The sequence below is a fragment of the Gorilla gorilla genome, chromosome 3 (genome assembly GCF_029281585.2).
Source record: "Gorilla gorilla gorilla isolate KB3781 chromosome 3, NHGRI_mGorGor1-v2.1_pri, whole genome shotgun sequence".
In the NCBI taxonomy this organism is placed as follows: Eukaryota; Metazoa; Chordata; class Mammalia; order Primates; family Hominidae; genus Gorilla; species Gorilla gorilla.
Window position 1 is genome coordinate 95,896,076 of NC_073227.2, and position 13,197 is coordinate 95,909,272.

At 38.2% G+C, this 13,197-nt stretch overlaps 1 protein-coding gene across 6 annotated transcripts in view; it reads right to left on the minus strand.

Annotated features, from left to right (window-relative positions):
• Positions 1-13,197, minus strand: part of G3BP2 (G3BP stress granule assembly factor 2) — an 82,554-nt gene that overhangs the window by 13,566 nt on the left and 55,791 nt on the right. For all 6 annotated transcript variants that reach the window (XM_055384511.2, XM_055384512.2, XM_055384510.2 and 3 more), the window contains 4 exons: positions 5,490-5,608; positions 2,408-2,489; positions 1,127-1,300; positions 494-584 (listed from right to left, as the gene is read on the minus strand). In XM_055384511.2, the coding sequence (XP_055240486.1) occupies positions 494-584; positions 1,127-1,300; positions 2,408-2,489; positions 5,490-5,608 (466 nt within the window). The remainder of the gene's footprint in view (positions 1-493; positions 585-1,126; positions 1,301-2,407; positions 2,490-5,489; positions 5,609-13,197) is intronic.

Genomic DNA, 13,197 nt, shown 5'->3' on the forward strand with positions numbered 1-13,197 from the left:
GGAAAAAAGTTATATTAAAGCCACAATTTAGCTTCCTTTGTCACATATATTTAATAGAGCAATAATGATAAAGAAACTAACCACTGTACATCAATGGAAGATCAATTAAATAATTATGGCATAGCCACAACATAGCCAACAAAGACATATTACATTAAAAAAAAAGGATGCTTTGAGTCAGTGTAATTCCACATTTATAAAAATACATGTTGCCAAGTATAGAATCCAAAAACCTTCTCCAATAGGCACCAAACTTGGTTATCTACAGAGGATGAGACTGAGGGGAACCTTTTTCCTTGACATCCAAATTTTGTATATTTTCAAACAATGGACATCTTTTTGTAACAACGACAACAACAAAACCATGAAAAAAGGATGTTTGACGCAGTTACAATAAAGAAGCAAATTTCCGTAGACGTCATACTTATAGAAATTAGTCCATAAAGAGTACCAACAGAACCCTTCTATCTTCATATCTTCAAAGTAACCTCACCTTCATCAAGTTCAGGCTCAGAATCACCAAACACTTCATCTTCATAACGAAACATATCATTGTGAACATAAAATTTATTTGGAACAGATCCCTATAGGAAACAACATTTATTCCATAAATACCCAGAAATCTGGTATTACATAAAAGAGCAAATTACATGGCATACACAATTTCTCATTTTAATACTAGAGATCTTGACTCAATATAATTTTCCAATGCTGAACATGCTATGATGTTTATGTAAAATAAAAAGGTCACTCAAAAAAACATAATAGCAAAACTCGCAATTACTTTTGTACCAACCTAGTAGAACTCAAGAAACAGCTATTTAATAGAAAAGAAACCAAAAGAACTTTTATATTTTGTTTTCAAATGTAACCTTTCAAATATACCAATATATTTTTTGTATTAATGTAATCTTAATCATCTATTTACAAACTTGTATCAGTATTTGATTTTTAATTCCAAATAGTCAAAGCACATGTACACACACGCACTCACTCAAACAACAGGTCAAACACAAATTCCCCAAAAATAACAATATGCAAATCTAAACCTATTAGAAGAAACCTCTGGACACTTCAACCAACTAGCAACCATATAAATGAAAACTAAGTGAAATGAGAAACTTACTTCAGGAGCCAGAACAAAGGTTTGCATAAACTTTCTTTCTGGTTGTCCACTGTTAGACAGCAAACCCATGACCTGGACAACTACTCCATCACTCAAGGTTGCATGAGCATCCACATGACGAATTTTAGTATGACATTCACTGAAGTTCAGAGATAATACTTTGTGGTGTATATCCTTTATTAGGGAGGGAGGGAAAAATATAAACTCTGTGATACTGCATTACCTACACAATAATATTACCTACCCTCATTGATTTCCTTACAACTCTGCAATATTAACTAATCTTCCTGAACTGAATCCATCGACCATGCTGTGCATCACTGCCAGAATGATGCTCCTAAAGAAGAAATCACAATAGCTCTCCAATATTGTGCAGTAATCTGGGCTTTATACAGCTTTCTCCCACTTTTCTGTAGTATTTGGTCATTCTCACAAATTGTGTTGACTGCTCCTTGAACTTACACATAATTTTACTGTGTGTTTGCTGATGCTATTTTTTGTCTACTTATAATTCCTTATTTGGTAAGGCCAAATCTTATGGTCTCACATCCTCTACACAAAGTCTTCCTTCCCTGTTAGGCCATAGGAAACATACATTTGTGCATTCCTATAGCATAGGGTTTAGCTCAGATTTGTATAAACTTCATACACTGTCTCAACTATCTCATGTATAAAATACATCAATGATATAAAACATACCATTTTCTCCTTTGTAGCCATCGTAATATAACACCATGTTTCATACAAAAATGATGTTTAAGAACTCAAGCATGTTTGACAATTATTGTCAAACTGAACAACTATTGACAATTTATGCTGACAATTACTGTCAAACATAAATTTCAGTTACCAATAACAATCATATTGGAAAAAAAAAAAAAAAAAAAGCCGACCGGGCGCGGTGGCTCACGGCTGTAATCCCAGCACTTTGGGAGGCTGAGGCGGGCTGATCACCTCAGGTTTGGAGTTCGAGACCAGCCTCAACATAGAGAAACCCCGTCTCTACTAAAAATACAAAATTAGCCGGGTGTGGTGGTGCATGTCTGTAATCTCAGCTACTTGGGAGGCTGAGGCAGGAGAATTGCTTGAACCTGGGAGGCGGAGGTTGCGATGAGCTGAGATCGCACCACTGCACTCCAGCCTGGGCAACAAGAGCAAAACTCCGTCTCAAAAAAAAAAAAAAAAAGGAAGAAAAAAAAAGCCATGGACACAAGAAGGCTATTTTTTAATATCTCCATCTTAACACAAAACTTCTAAACTACATATGAAATTGATACTTACATTTTGGCCATAAACAGCTTCCTGGGGCTTTCCACTAGCATCTACTCCACCATGAACATAGGAAGAATTCCTGCCATAAAACCTGCAAAACCATAATTAATGATTAACACTGAACTGTCAAGAGAAGCCTAAGAAGCAGTAGAATTCTGGTGTCATAGACTAGGCTCCGGATCCGGCTCTGTCACTAATTAGTTGCGTAATCTTGGACAGGTAAGTTACTTAAGGTCTTTAAGTTCAGCTTCCTTGGTTATAAAACAGGAACAGGAACTACTCCATATGGTTGTTGTAAGGATTAAATGACTAATGCACATAGAATGCTTAGTTTATCTGGCACAGTAAGTAGACAATCATTAGATATTCACATCTATTTTTTAAGTGGAAAAATCGGATATTTTTGATGATTTAGTATATTGTAAATACGGATGCTATAGTAATTGACCCTGTTTTTTTCTTCAGATACAAAGACACAGCTACCTAGATTTGTTTGGGAATCAGAGTTTAATACTGTATCCAGATCTCCAAATGATTACTAATTCTAAAGGCTTAAACTGTTTAATTTAAAATAACTGAAATAATTCAGAGACCAAGTCTAAAATCCAAAATTACGCCAGCATCTAATTTCTTTTTAATATTTTTGTACTGTTTTTAAGTATGTGTAAATTAGTCTTTTATTGGCATTATCCAAAGCAATTAGAATTAACATCTTTCTAAATTAAGCTCAAAGACGTGAAGCTAATTTTTTCACAATGAAAACACAACTCCTATAGTAATAAAACATGTAAGAGCTTCCTTTATGCTAAGCAATGTTTTTAGTGTATTATGTGTACTGATTCACTTAACTTTCTTAACAATCTCATGAAGTGCTATTATCTAAATAAACAAGCGGAGGTTCAGAAGAGGTTAAATTAACTCCCCTAAGGTAATATACCTATCAAGTGGGGCACCCAAGATAAGAACCTAGTCAGTCTAACTTGAGAGTCCATGCTTTTAACCACTACTCTTATCATTAAACTATTTTCTCTCATGTACTACTGGCAATGTTTTCTACAGAACAGTTTGGCTGTGTGTGTATACACATGAAAAGCCTCAGAATGATCATCTCTTTGATGCATTAATTCTTCCAGGAAAGTATCTAAGAAAATAACTAACTAGCAACGTGCACAAATAATGCATGTTTCAGGATATTCATTAGTGTTGCTTACCACAAGTGGAAAATTATAACAACCTGAATTTTCATTAAGAAAGAAATTGGTCAAATAAGCTAGGTCTAAAACAGAAGTCTGTTACAGTTTAAACACGATGGTGTAGGGCCTTATTGTTTTAAAATTTGTTCTTGGTCACTAAAGAAAACAAAAAACCCTGTATCATGAAAAGACCAAATTTCAGATATCAAAAGGCCCTATTAATTCTGTATCTTCCCCCAAACTCCTTCACATACATTGTCATAAAAAAACCTTTATTTTTACAATTAGAGAATGACATACAGTTATTCATTTTGCATTTATTTGAGGGGAAGATACATGTTAGTTACACTTTATATATACTACATTCTAATAGAATGGTTGGGGACACTACTCAAAACTGGGCCTGAATACTGACTATGGTTAGCTTGTTTACTTATTGAGTGATCCTAGATGAATTACTAACCTCAACTGTCTAATAGGTAGAGAGCTAATAAAAGTAACTTCACTTTAAGACTGTCATAAGGAATACATAATATACATACGTAAAGTAATTACAAATAAAGCCAAGCAAACAGTAAATATAAAAATGCCTCAAGTAAGACAGATTACACATATGTTCAACAGAGCAAGACAAATTGCTACTAAAATGCTAATTAAGATGACCTACAGATAAAGGAATTTAAGTCTTTTAAACAGCCTTTCTCACAGTAAGTGGCAATATATTTATCCTTAACCCATTTGGCCAGTGTGTTCTGCAATACTTACAAAGTCTAATTCTTGTAAGAGTTTCACCTATCTTCTACTTGCTAAGATACACCAAGAAGAACAAAAATTAAATACTACCCATAATATAAATCAATTTCACTTCGATCTCTGGAAAAAACAAGCCTACAGATGTCTACCTCTTGTTAAAACAGTAAGGTTATTGCTGCTGTTTTACAAAGGAATACTATTTTACAGATTAGAAGAAATACAAATTTTCACAGTATAATCATTTAACTGATTCATCCCCCAACACTGTTTGGGAGAACTTTAAAAAAAAGATTTAAGCTGTTGATTTCAAATTGCATATTGGAACCCATTAGTTGGTCAAACCCAAGATATGGTCTTTTGAGACGAAGCCTCACTCTGTCACCCAGGCTGGAGTGCAGTGGCACGATCCCTGCTCACTGCAGCCTCCACCTCCCAGATTCAAGCAATTCTCCTGACTCAGCCTCCTGAGTAGATACAACTACAGGCGCCTGCCACACACCCGGCTAATTTTTGTATTTTTAGCAGAGATGAGGCTTCACCATGTTGGCCAGGCTGGTCTCAAACTCCTGACCCTCAAGTGATCCACCTGCCTCAGCTTCCCAAAGCGTTGGGATTACATGAGTGAGCGAGCCACTGTGTCCAGCCTCATGTAAACCTTATATAGTTCTCCAGCACCTGCCTCCAAAGTTTTTTTTTTTTTTTTTTTTTAATGAAATAAAGGTCGGGCTTGGTGGCTCACGCCTGTAATCCCAGTACTTTGGGAAGGCAAGCTGCAAGCTGGGAGATCGCTTGAGGCCAAAAGTTTGAGGCCACAGTGGGCTATGATCATATCACTGCACTCCAGCCTGAGTGACAGAGGAGACCATGACTCTAAAAATAGAATACTAGAGTACATATAAGAATAAGCGTGTGCATATATAGATATGAATGTGTTATGTACCAGAATATGACATAAAATGTTTTTATTACTGTGAGTTGCAGTTAAAAACACTTTTTGTCATCAAATGAATAAAATATTGAATACAGTTTAGACATGTTTACAAAGATATTGTCAGATAATGAGGAGACAGGAAATGCAAAATATATATAGTCATACCCAAGAAAAAAAGTAGATAAAAATACCAAATTATTTGTTTAAAATTTACCTGTGTAAATATTCCGGAGCTTTATTCAGCAAAGTATAATATTGCCTCACAAACTCCCGCCCTACAAGCAGCGGACTGGGCTTCTCCATAACCATTTCTTTGCTGCACAATGTCAAATGCTGAGGGAGCAAACACAAGAATAACTATTAAAAAGTCATCTTTGTCATCAACCACCATGAAATAAATTTTCTTTTTAGCCAAATTTAGCAGTGGGGAGTTGTATACCAATTTTAGTGACACTAATGTTAATAAGTTCTGATAACCCACTACCATCAGACTAACCTGAAATAAAATTTTTTTTTTTTTTTTTGAGACGGAGTTTCACTCTCCTTGCCCAGGCTGGAGTGCAATGGCGCAATCTCAGCTCACTGCAACCTCCACCTCCCGGGTTCAAGCGATTCTCCTGCCTCAGCCTCCCGAGTAGCTGGGATTACAGGCATGCGCCACCACGCCTGACTAATTATGTATTTTTAGTAGAGATGGGGTTTCTCCATGTTGGTCAGGCTGGCCTCGAACTCCTGACCTCAGATGATCCACCCGCCTCGGCCTCCCAAAGTGCTGGGATTACAGGCATGAGCCACCGTGCCTGGCCTAACCTGAAATAAATTTTCTTAGTCATACAAATGGGAACAAAATTAATGCCACTATTAAAAAGCAACTTACAACAAATAGCAAAACAATACATTCCTAACTACTACCCATAAGGTAACCTCCAACATTTGTGTCTCCCTTTCTCTCTCTTTCTTGATTTCCCTACCCTTCAGTAAAGGGAAATAGCATCTTTGTTCAATTTCTTAACCCCAGGAGGTCCAATGCTGCCTCAGACTACATACAAGTCCTTCTATTCACAGTGCCTTTTTCCTTTGGGGACCAAAATCTACGACATTCCTGGATTCCAGTGGTTTTATCCTAGGAAGCAAGACAGAGGGCACAAGTTAAGACTCAGAGATAACACTCATGGCAAAGCACCATGACTTGTGTTTTTGTATTCTCTTTCCTTCTGGGAATTAATTTCACCATTTTCAAAATGGTAACAATGATTAATCACCAGCTATAACTTCAGTACTTAGAGAGAATCATTTTTTACCTTTGATATTATGTCTCTCTAATCTTTCTTTCCACTAATTAAGCATCTAACTACATGAGATACTGTTTATATAATAAATGAAATACTCTGGTGAACAAAATAAGTCTCTAGCCCTCAAGGAGTTTATAGTCTGTCAAGAAATATAAACAAGCAAACTGGAAACTTAACAGAATGGGTTAGGTGCTATGATAATGTGCCTCAAAGTTAAAACCAACAAGAACAACTAACATGAAATAAATACAATTTCCTATTTTTGTCTTCTGAGACAGGGTCTCTCTCGCTCTGTCACCTAGGCTGGAGTTTAGTGGTGCAATCACGGCTCACTGCAGCCTCAACTGCCAGGCTCAGGCTCAGGCTCAAGCGATCCTCCCCGCTCAATCTCCTGAGTGGCTGGGACTATAAGCATGCACCTGGCTAATTTTTTAAAATTTTTTAATTTTTATTTTTAGCAGAGATGAGGTCTTGCTACAATGCCCTGACTGGTCTCGAACTCCTGGCCTCAAGTGATCCTCTCACTTCAGGTGTGAGCCACAAACAAAACTTATCATTTACTGTAGGAATATAATCCCCAGGGCCAGGTACGGTGGCTCACACCTGTAATCCCAGCACTTTGGGAGGCGAGGTGGGTGGATCACAAGGTCAGGGCCAGGTACGGTGGCTCACACCTGTAATCCCAGCACTTTGGGAGGCAAGGTGGGTGGATCACAAGGTCAGGAGTTCAAGACCAGCCTGGCCAAGATGGTGAAACCCCATCTCTTCTAAAAATAAAAAAATTAGCCAGGTGTGGTGGTGGGTGCCTGTAATCCCAGCCACTCCGGAGGCTGAGGCAGAGAATTGCTTGAACCCGGGAGGCGGAGGTTGCAGTGAACCAAGATCGCGCCACTGCACTCCAGCCTGGGCGACACAGCGAGACTCGTCTCAAAAAATAAAATAAAATAAAATAAAAGAATATAATCCCCAGAACAGTCAAAATTACAACATTAGAAATTGGAGATTAGGAGGAGAGAAAAATATGAAATATAACCTATTTTATTTTTGAGATGGAGTCTTGCTGTGTTGCCCAGGCTGGAGTCCAGTGGTACGATCTTGGTTCACTGCAACCTCTGCCTCCCGGCAGAGCAATTCTCTTGCCTCAGCCTCCCGAGTAGCTGGGACTACAGGCACGTGTCACCACACCTGGCCAATTTTTGTATTATTAGTAGAGATGGGGTTTCACCATGTTAGCCAGACTGGTCTTGAACTCCTGACCTCGTGATCCACCTGCCTCAGCCTCCCAAAGTGCTGGGATTACAGGCGTGAGCCACCGTGCCCAGCCACCTGTTTTATTTTAAAAAGACCTATTAAACTTAAAAGTACTAAAAAAAAAAAAAAAAAAAATCATAATTCCTAAGTGTGTATCTACTGGGTAAATCAGGATGCAGTTTAAATTCCTGCTTAGCCAGGTGCGGTGGCTGACGCCTGTAATCCCAGCACTTTAGGAGGCCAAGGTGGGCAGATCGCCTGAGGTCAGGAGTTCGAGACCAGCTTGGCCAAAATGGTAAAACCCCTTCTCTATTAAAATACAAAAATTAGCCAGGCGTGGTGGCTGGCGCCTGTAGTCCCAGCTACTTGGGAAGCTGAGGCAGGAGAATCACTTGATCCCAGGAGGCAGAGGTTGTAGTGGGCCACGATCATGCCTCTGCACTGCAGCCTGGGCAACAGAGTGAGGCTCCATCTCAATAAATAAATAAATAAAGTCCTGCTTAAACTTCAGGTTGAGCTGGGAGGATCATTTGAGATCAGGAGTTCGAGACCAGCCTGACCAAGATGGTGAAACCCCATCTCTATTAAAAATACAAATAATTAGCAGAGCTGATGGCACACACCTGTAATCTCAGCTACTCAGGAGACTGAGGCACAAAAATCACTTTAACCTGGGGGACAAAGGTTGCAGTGAGCCGCGATCACACCACTGCACTCCAGCCTGGGCAACCGAGTAAGACTGTCTCAAAACAAACAAACAAACAAACAGACAAAAAAACATTGCAGGCTGGCACAGTGGATCATGCCTGTAATCCCAGCACTTTGGGAGGTGGAGGTGGCAGGAAAGCTTGAGGCCAGGAGTTCAAGACCAGCCTGGCCAACAGAGAGACCCCATCTCTATACAAAAAATTAAAAATAAAAAGTCAATTTCCATGTGTGTTTACTTTAAATAACTAAAACAATTTCAGAGACAGCCCCGCATAGGTCATTAAAATTGTGACGCTGTTTTTAATAAAAATCAAATACCAACTATAGTAGAGCTTACAGATAAAGAGTGTAGCTTTACATAATTCTAGTGACTCACAATTCAACTTTTACATTATGTTTTTAGGTTCCTTGTTTCTTCCTTTCCAACAAACTATCCCTCCTCTAACTGTCCTTCTTAAACTCTCAAACTTGATTTACAAAAATCCCCAAATCTGTTTAAAATTTTTTATAATGCCTCACTTGCTTTCAAAAATAGTTAATTCACAAAGAGCAGATCCAAATACTGCCATTTCAGGTGTCATTGATTTTCCAGAAAACTTAAAACTCCCAATAAGGGTAACAACCCTAACGCAAAAAGGACTCACATATGCTACATTTAAAGTAACAAAGCACTGGGCTGTGGCTCACGCCTGTAATCCCAGCACTTTGGGACGTCGAAGTGGGCAGACTGCTTGAGCTTAGGAGTTGAAGACCAGCCTGGGCAACAAGGCAAAACCCCATCTAAAATTAGCCAGACATGGTGGTGCACACCTGTAGTCCCAGCTACTTGGGAGGATTGCTTGAGCCCAAGAGGTCTAGTGTGCAGTGAGCTTTGATCAGGATACTGCACCACAGCCTGGGTGGCAGAACGAGACCCTATCTCAAACACACAAACAAACACACACACACACACACACACACACACACACACACACACACAGCTAAGCAACTAACATTTTTATTTTGAATAATGAGGGTGGGTAAAGAACATAGACTTACCTGGTTAAAATTTAACAAGATAACTAAAACATGGAAATTATATGTATTTTAACACCATAAAAATTGATGGTAAAATAATACTAACACATGGGAAAATACTACATTACTCTCTGAACAAAATAACTATACACAAAATAGTTTTCTTTAAATTGACAGTGACAGAAATACTATTAGGAATTTCCGGGTTTGGGAACTGTTTTCTTCTCTCTGGATTTCCAGATTTTCTACAGGAACACTGTTGTCATTTATCCCAAATTTCCCATCATATTCATAGAGTACATACTGATCTATCATTTTTGTCACTTACATATTTGTTTCTCAAACCAAAATAAAATGGTACATAATACATATATAATATCACAGGTCAAAATGCTCTAAAGATTTGTTGTAACAACGTTCAAAAAAAGCTTCAAATTGCCCACTATCTACATGGTCACTGAAGTATAATGGCCAACATACCATCAATTTAGAAGAGAGAGACAGGGAAGGGCAGTAGAAGTAATATTTGATTAATCAATACTCAGTAAATTAATACTTAGAACTATTGGAAGGCAGTAACTTGAAAAGTTAACTTCAAATGGTAAATAAGTAAGGCAATGCTAATCTGGTAAAATCTAAACAGGCATATAACAGGTTATATAGAAAGCTGAGCTTTTAAGGTGCAGAGGAGGCTCCCAAAGGAATGGTAAAACAAAATCAAGATTTACTGAGGGAACAGTGTTTCAACTAATTACATCAGTTACTTCTTTAACCATAACTCCGATTTGAAGTGACTCAGAATTTAGAAAGCCAAAATATAATTGATAGAAATCAACCAGAAAATGATTACTAGAGATCAACCATCAAACGTGGTTTGGGTATTGCAGGAAATAAGACTATGAAAATTGAGTAAGTAATATAAAGTTCGTATTTATAATTCATGCACAGTGTACGTAAGAAGGTTGAGAAAAAGGAAAAAAGCCAAATTACACTTTCAGAATGAAAGTGATTACAAGAAGAAAGAATTGTGCCATTTTTATTATTCATAGCAAATCACCTTACAGGTAATCCATTTCTAGATCCGGGAACTTCCATTTCTTAAAAAAAGTTAACAAAACGAAACAAAATTCTGAATATGGGAGTAAAAGGTTTCAACTATCTTATCCATGGCCATGAAAAAGTCATGACCTTACTGGATCTCGATTTCCTAGTTTACAAATTGAGAAGAAATCCCTGGTCAAGCCTACAAGACTATACAGTTCTATAAAGATAGCCAAGAAGGCCTGGTGCAGTGGCTCACACCTGTAATCCCAATATTTTGGGAGGCCAAAGTGGGTGAATCGCTTGAGCTCAGGTGTTTGAGACCAGCCCAGGCAACATGGCAAAACCCCGTCTCTACTAAAAAATACAAAAAATTAGCGGGGCGTGGTAGTGTGCAAGCATAGCTCCAGCTACTCGGGAAGCTGAGGTGAGAGGAATGCCTGAGCCTGGGAAGTCGAGGCTGCAGCGAGCCAAGATGGCACCACCGCACTCAAACCTGGGTAACAGGAGTGAGACACTGTTTAAAAAAAAAAAAAAAGATAGCCAAGATTAAAGGATACTTATACACAAAAAGAAATCTTTAGAAAGTTCTTAGATTAGCACCTTCAAAGATAACTACCATCTTCAATAAGGTGGTTGTTAGCCTCACCTAACAATCTTTTTAGAAAAAGTTAAATACAATATATCACACTCCACTTCTTCCAATGACACCTGAAAATGTGAAGAATCTCACACAGGAATGCACAATGTAAAATTTTCTCTGATACATTAGCTCTATACATAGTCAAAGCTCTCTCATGAACAAATCCGTCTTTTACTTGTCAAATGAAAACATTATCCAAGGCCAGGCGCAGTGGCTCATGCCTACTTCCCAGCACTTTGGGAGGCAATGGCAGGCAGATCACAAGGTCAGGAGATCGAGACCATCCTGGGCGAACACAGTGAAAGCCCGTCTCTACTAAAAATACAAAAATTAGCCAGGCCTGGTGGCACGCGCCTATAGTCCCAGCTACTCAGGAGGCTGAGGCAGCAGAATTGCTTGAACTCAGAGGCAAAGGTTGCAGTAAGCCGAGATCACACCCTTGCACTTCAGCCTGGGCAACAAGAGCGAAACTCTGTCTCAAAAAACAAAAAACCGAAAACATTATCCAGTATAGTTTAGATGCTTTTTACTCTCCAACTCTGCCTATCGCACCTAAAATCCCAGTGAATCTTCATCAGAATATTTCATTCATTCCTGTTTCTTAAAATGTTTCCTCTGCATTTGCCTAATTCCTGAAGCACATGCACTTCAGCTCTCACGGAAAATTGCTCTATATTTGTCACCATATTTTCTGAATCTATTAATAATACACATTGAGAGGGAGTGGAGTATTGGTAAATAATACACACTGAGGGAGTGGAGCATTGGTAGACAAACATGCAGATTAGAAAAGAAAGTCACATTGAGCTTCATTATCCTACAATGAACTTATATTTCCTCAGTTTCAAAATAACGTAAAAACCAAAGTTATCACTCTCCTTTCCTCAAACTTTGACTAAAACGTCATCTTTTAGGTAAGAAACATTTAGGTTTTTTGTTTACCATTTAAAGTTCAGTGAATCACTAGTATAATGGGGCTGCCTCCAAAACAATCAATCTTAGGCTACATTAATTTAGATGTAATATCTAAAATGAGTTGAAAATGCTAATTGAATATAGTGAATGGAAATTATAAGAAGGTAGATTTGGGTTAAACATAACACAAGAATAACGCGAGTTGTCCAAATATCAAATAGAGCTACTTAACAAGTAGCCAGTCACTACAGGTATTCCAGAGACTAACTGAATGATTTGGCACTAACATAGTAGAGTCCATACATCCAAAAAAGTAAGATTAGGCCATTCCAACACTAAGATCCTAAAAGTCTGTTAACAAGAAGCAGGACTTTTGACTTCTCCAATACTCATCCCACACCTTCCTATCTGCAACGATTGAAACCCTATGCATTTATCTGGGCCCAGCAGAAATCCTGTCCCCTTGAAAATTTTTCTACTCCCACTGAATTCCTCAACAGAATATAACTCTTCTCTATTAACTGTTAAAGTACTTTTGGCCTTTATCATAGCAGTTTATTGATCATGCTCTGCCCTAAGTTACTAACTGTACACCTGTCTTCATCTTCTATTCCCCTCTCAAATATTATAACTCAGCTCTCCTTTGAATGCAATTCTTTGGAAACATCACAATTCTTCTCAATAATCGAATGACTTCTCAATCCTCCACCCATCTGCATTATCAATGTTGACTACCTCCTCCTCTTCTAGAGTTCTATAAGGCAAATTTTCCTTCTCATCAAAACGCAGAATTTCTCAAGGTTCTGTCTTCTAACCTGGCAATTTCAGCTTCTGTTCTCATGTCTACCTAAACGTGTATCTAGTCTATACCATAAGTTCAAATTTTACATTCGTCACCACATACTGAACACCTAGACATGACCCACATATGTCCCAATACACGCATGCACCAAAGAAAGCTATTTCCTTATTTCTGTTAAAAGTGTCATAATCTTCTCAACTTGAAAGCTCAGTCGTGACTTTCTCCCCTGTAGCTTTGCCACTTAAACTGTGAA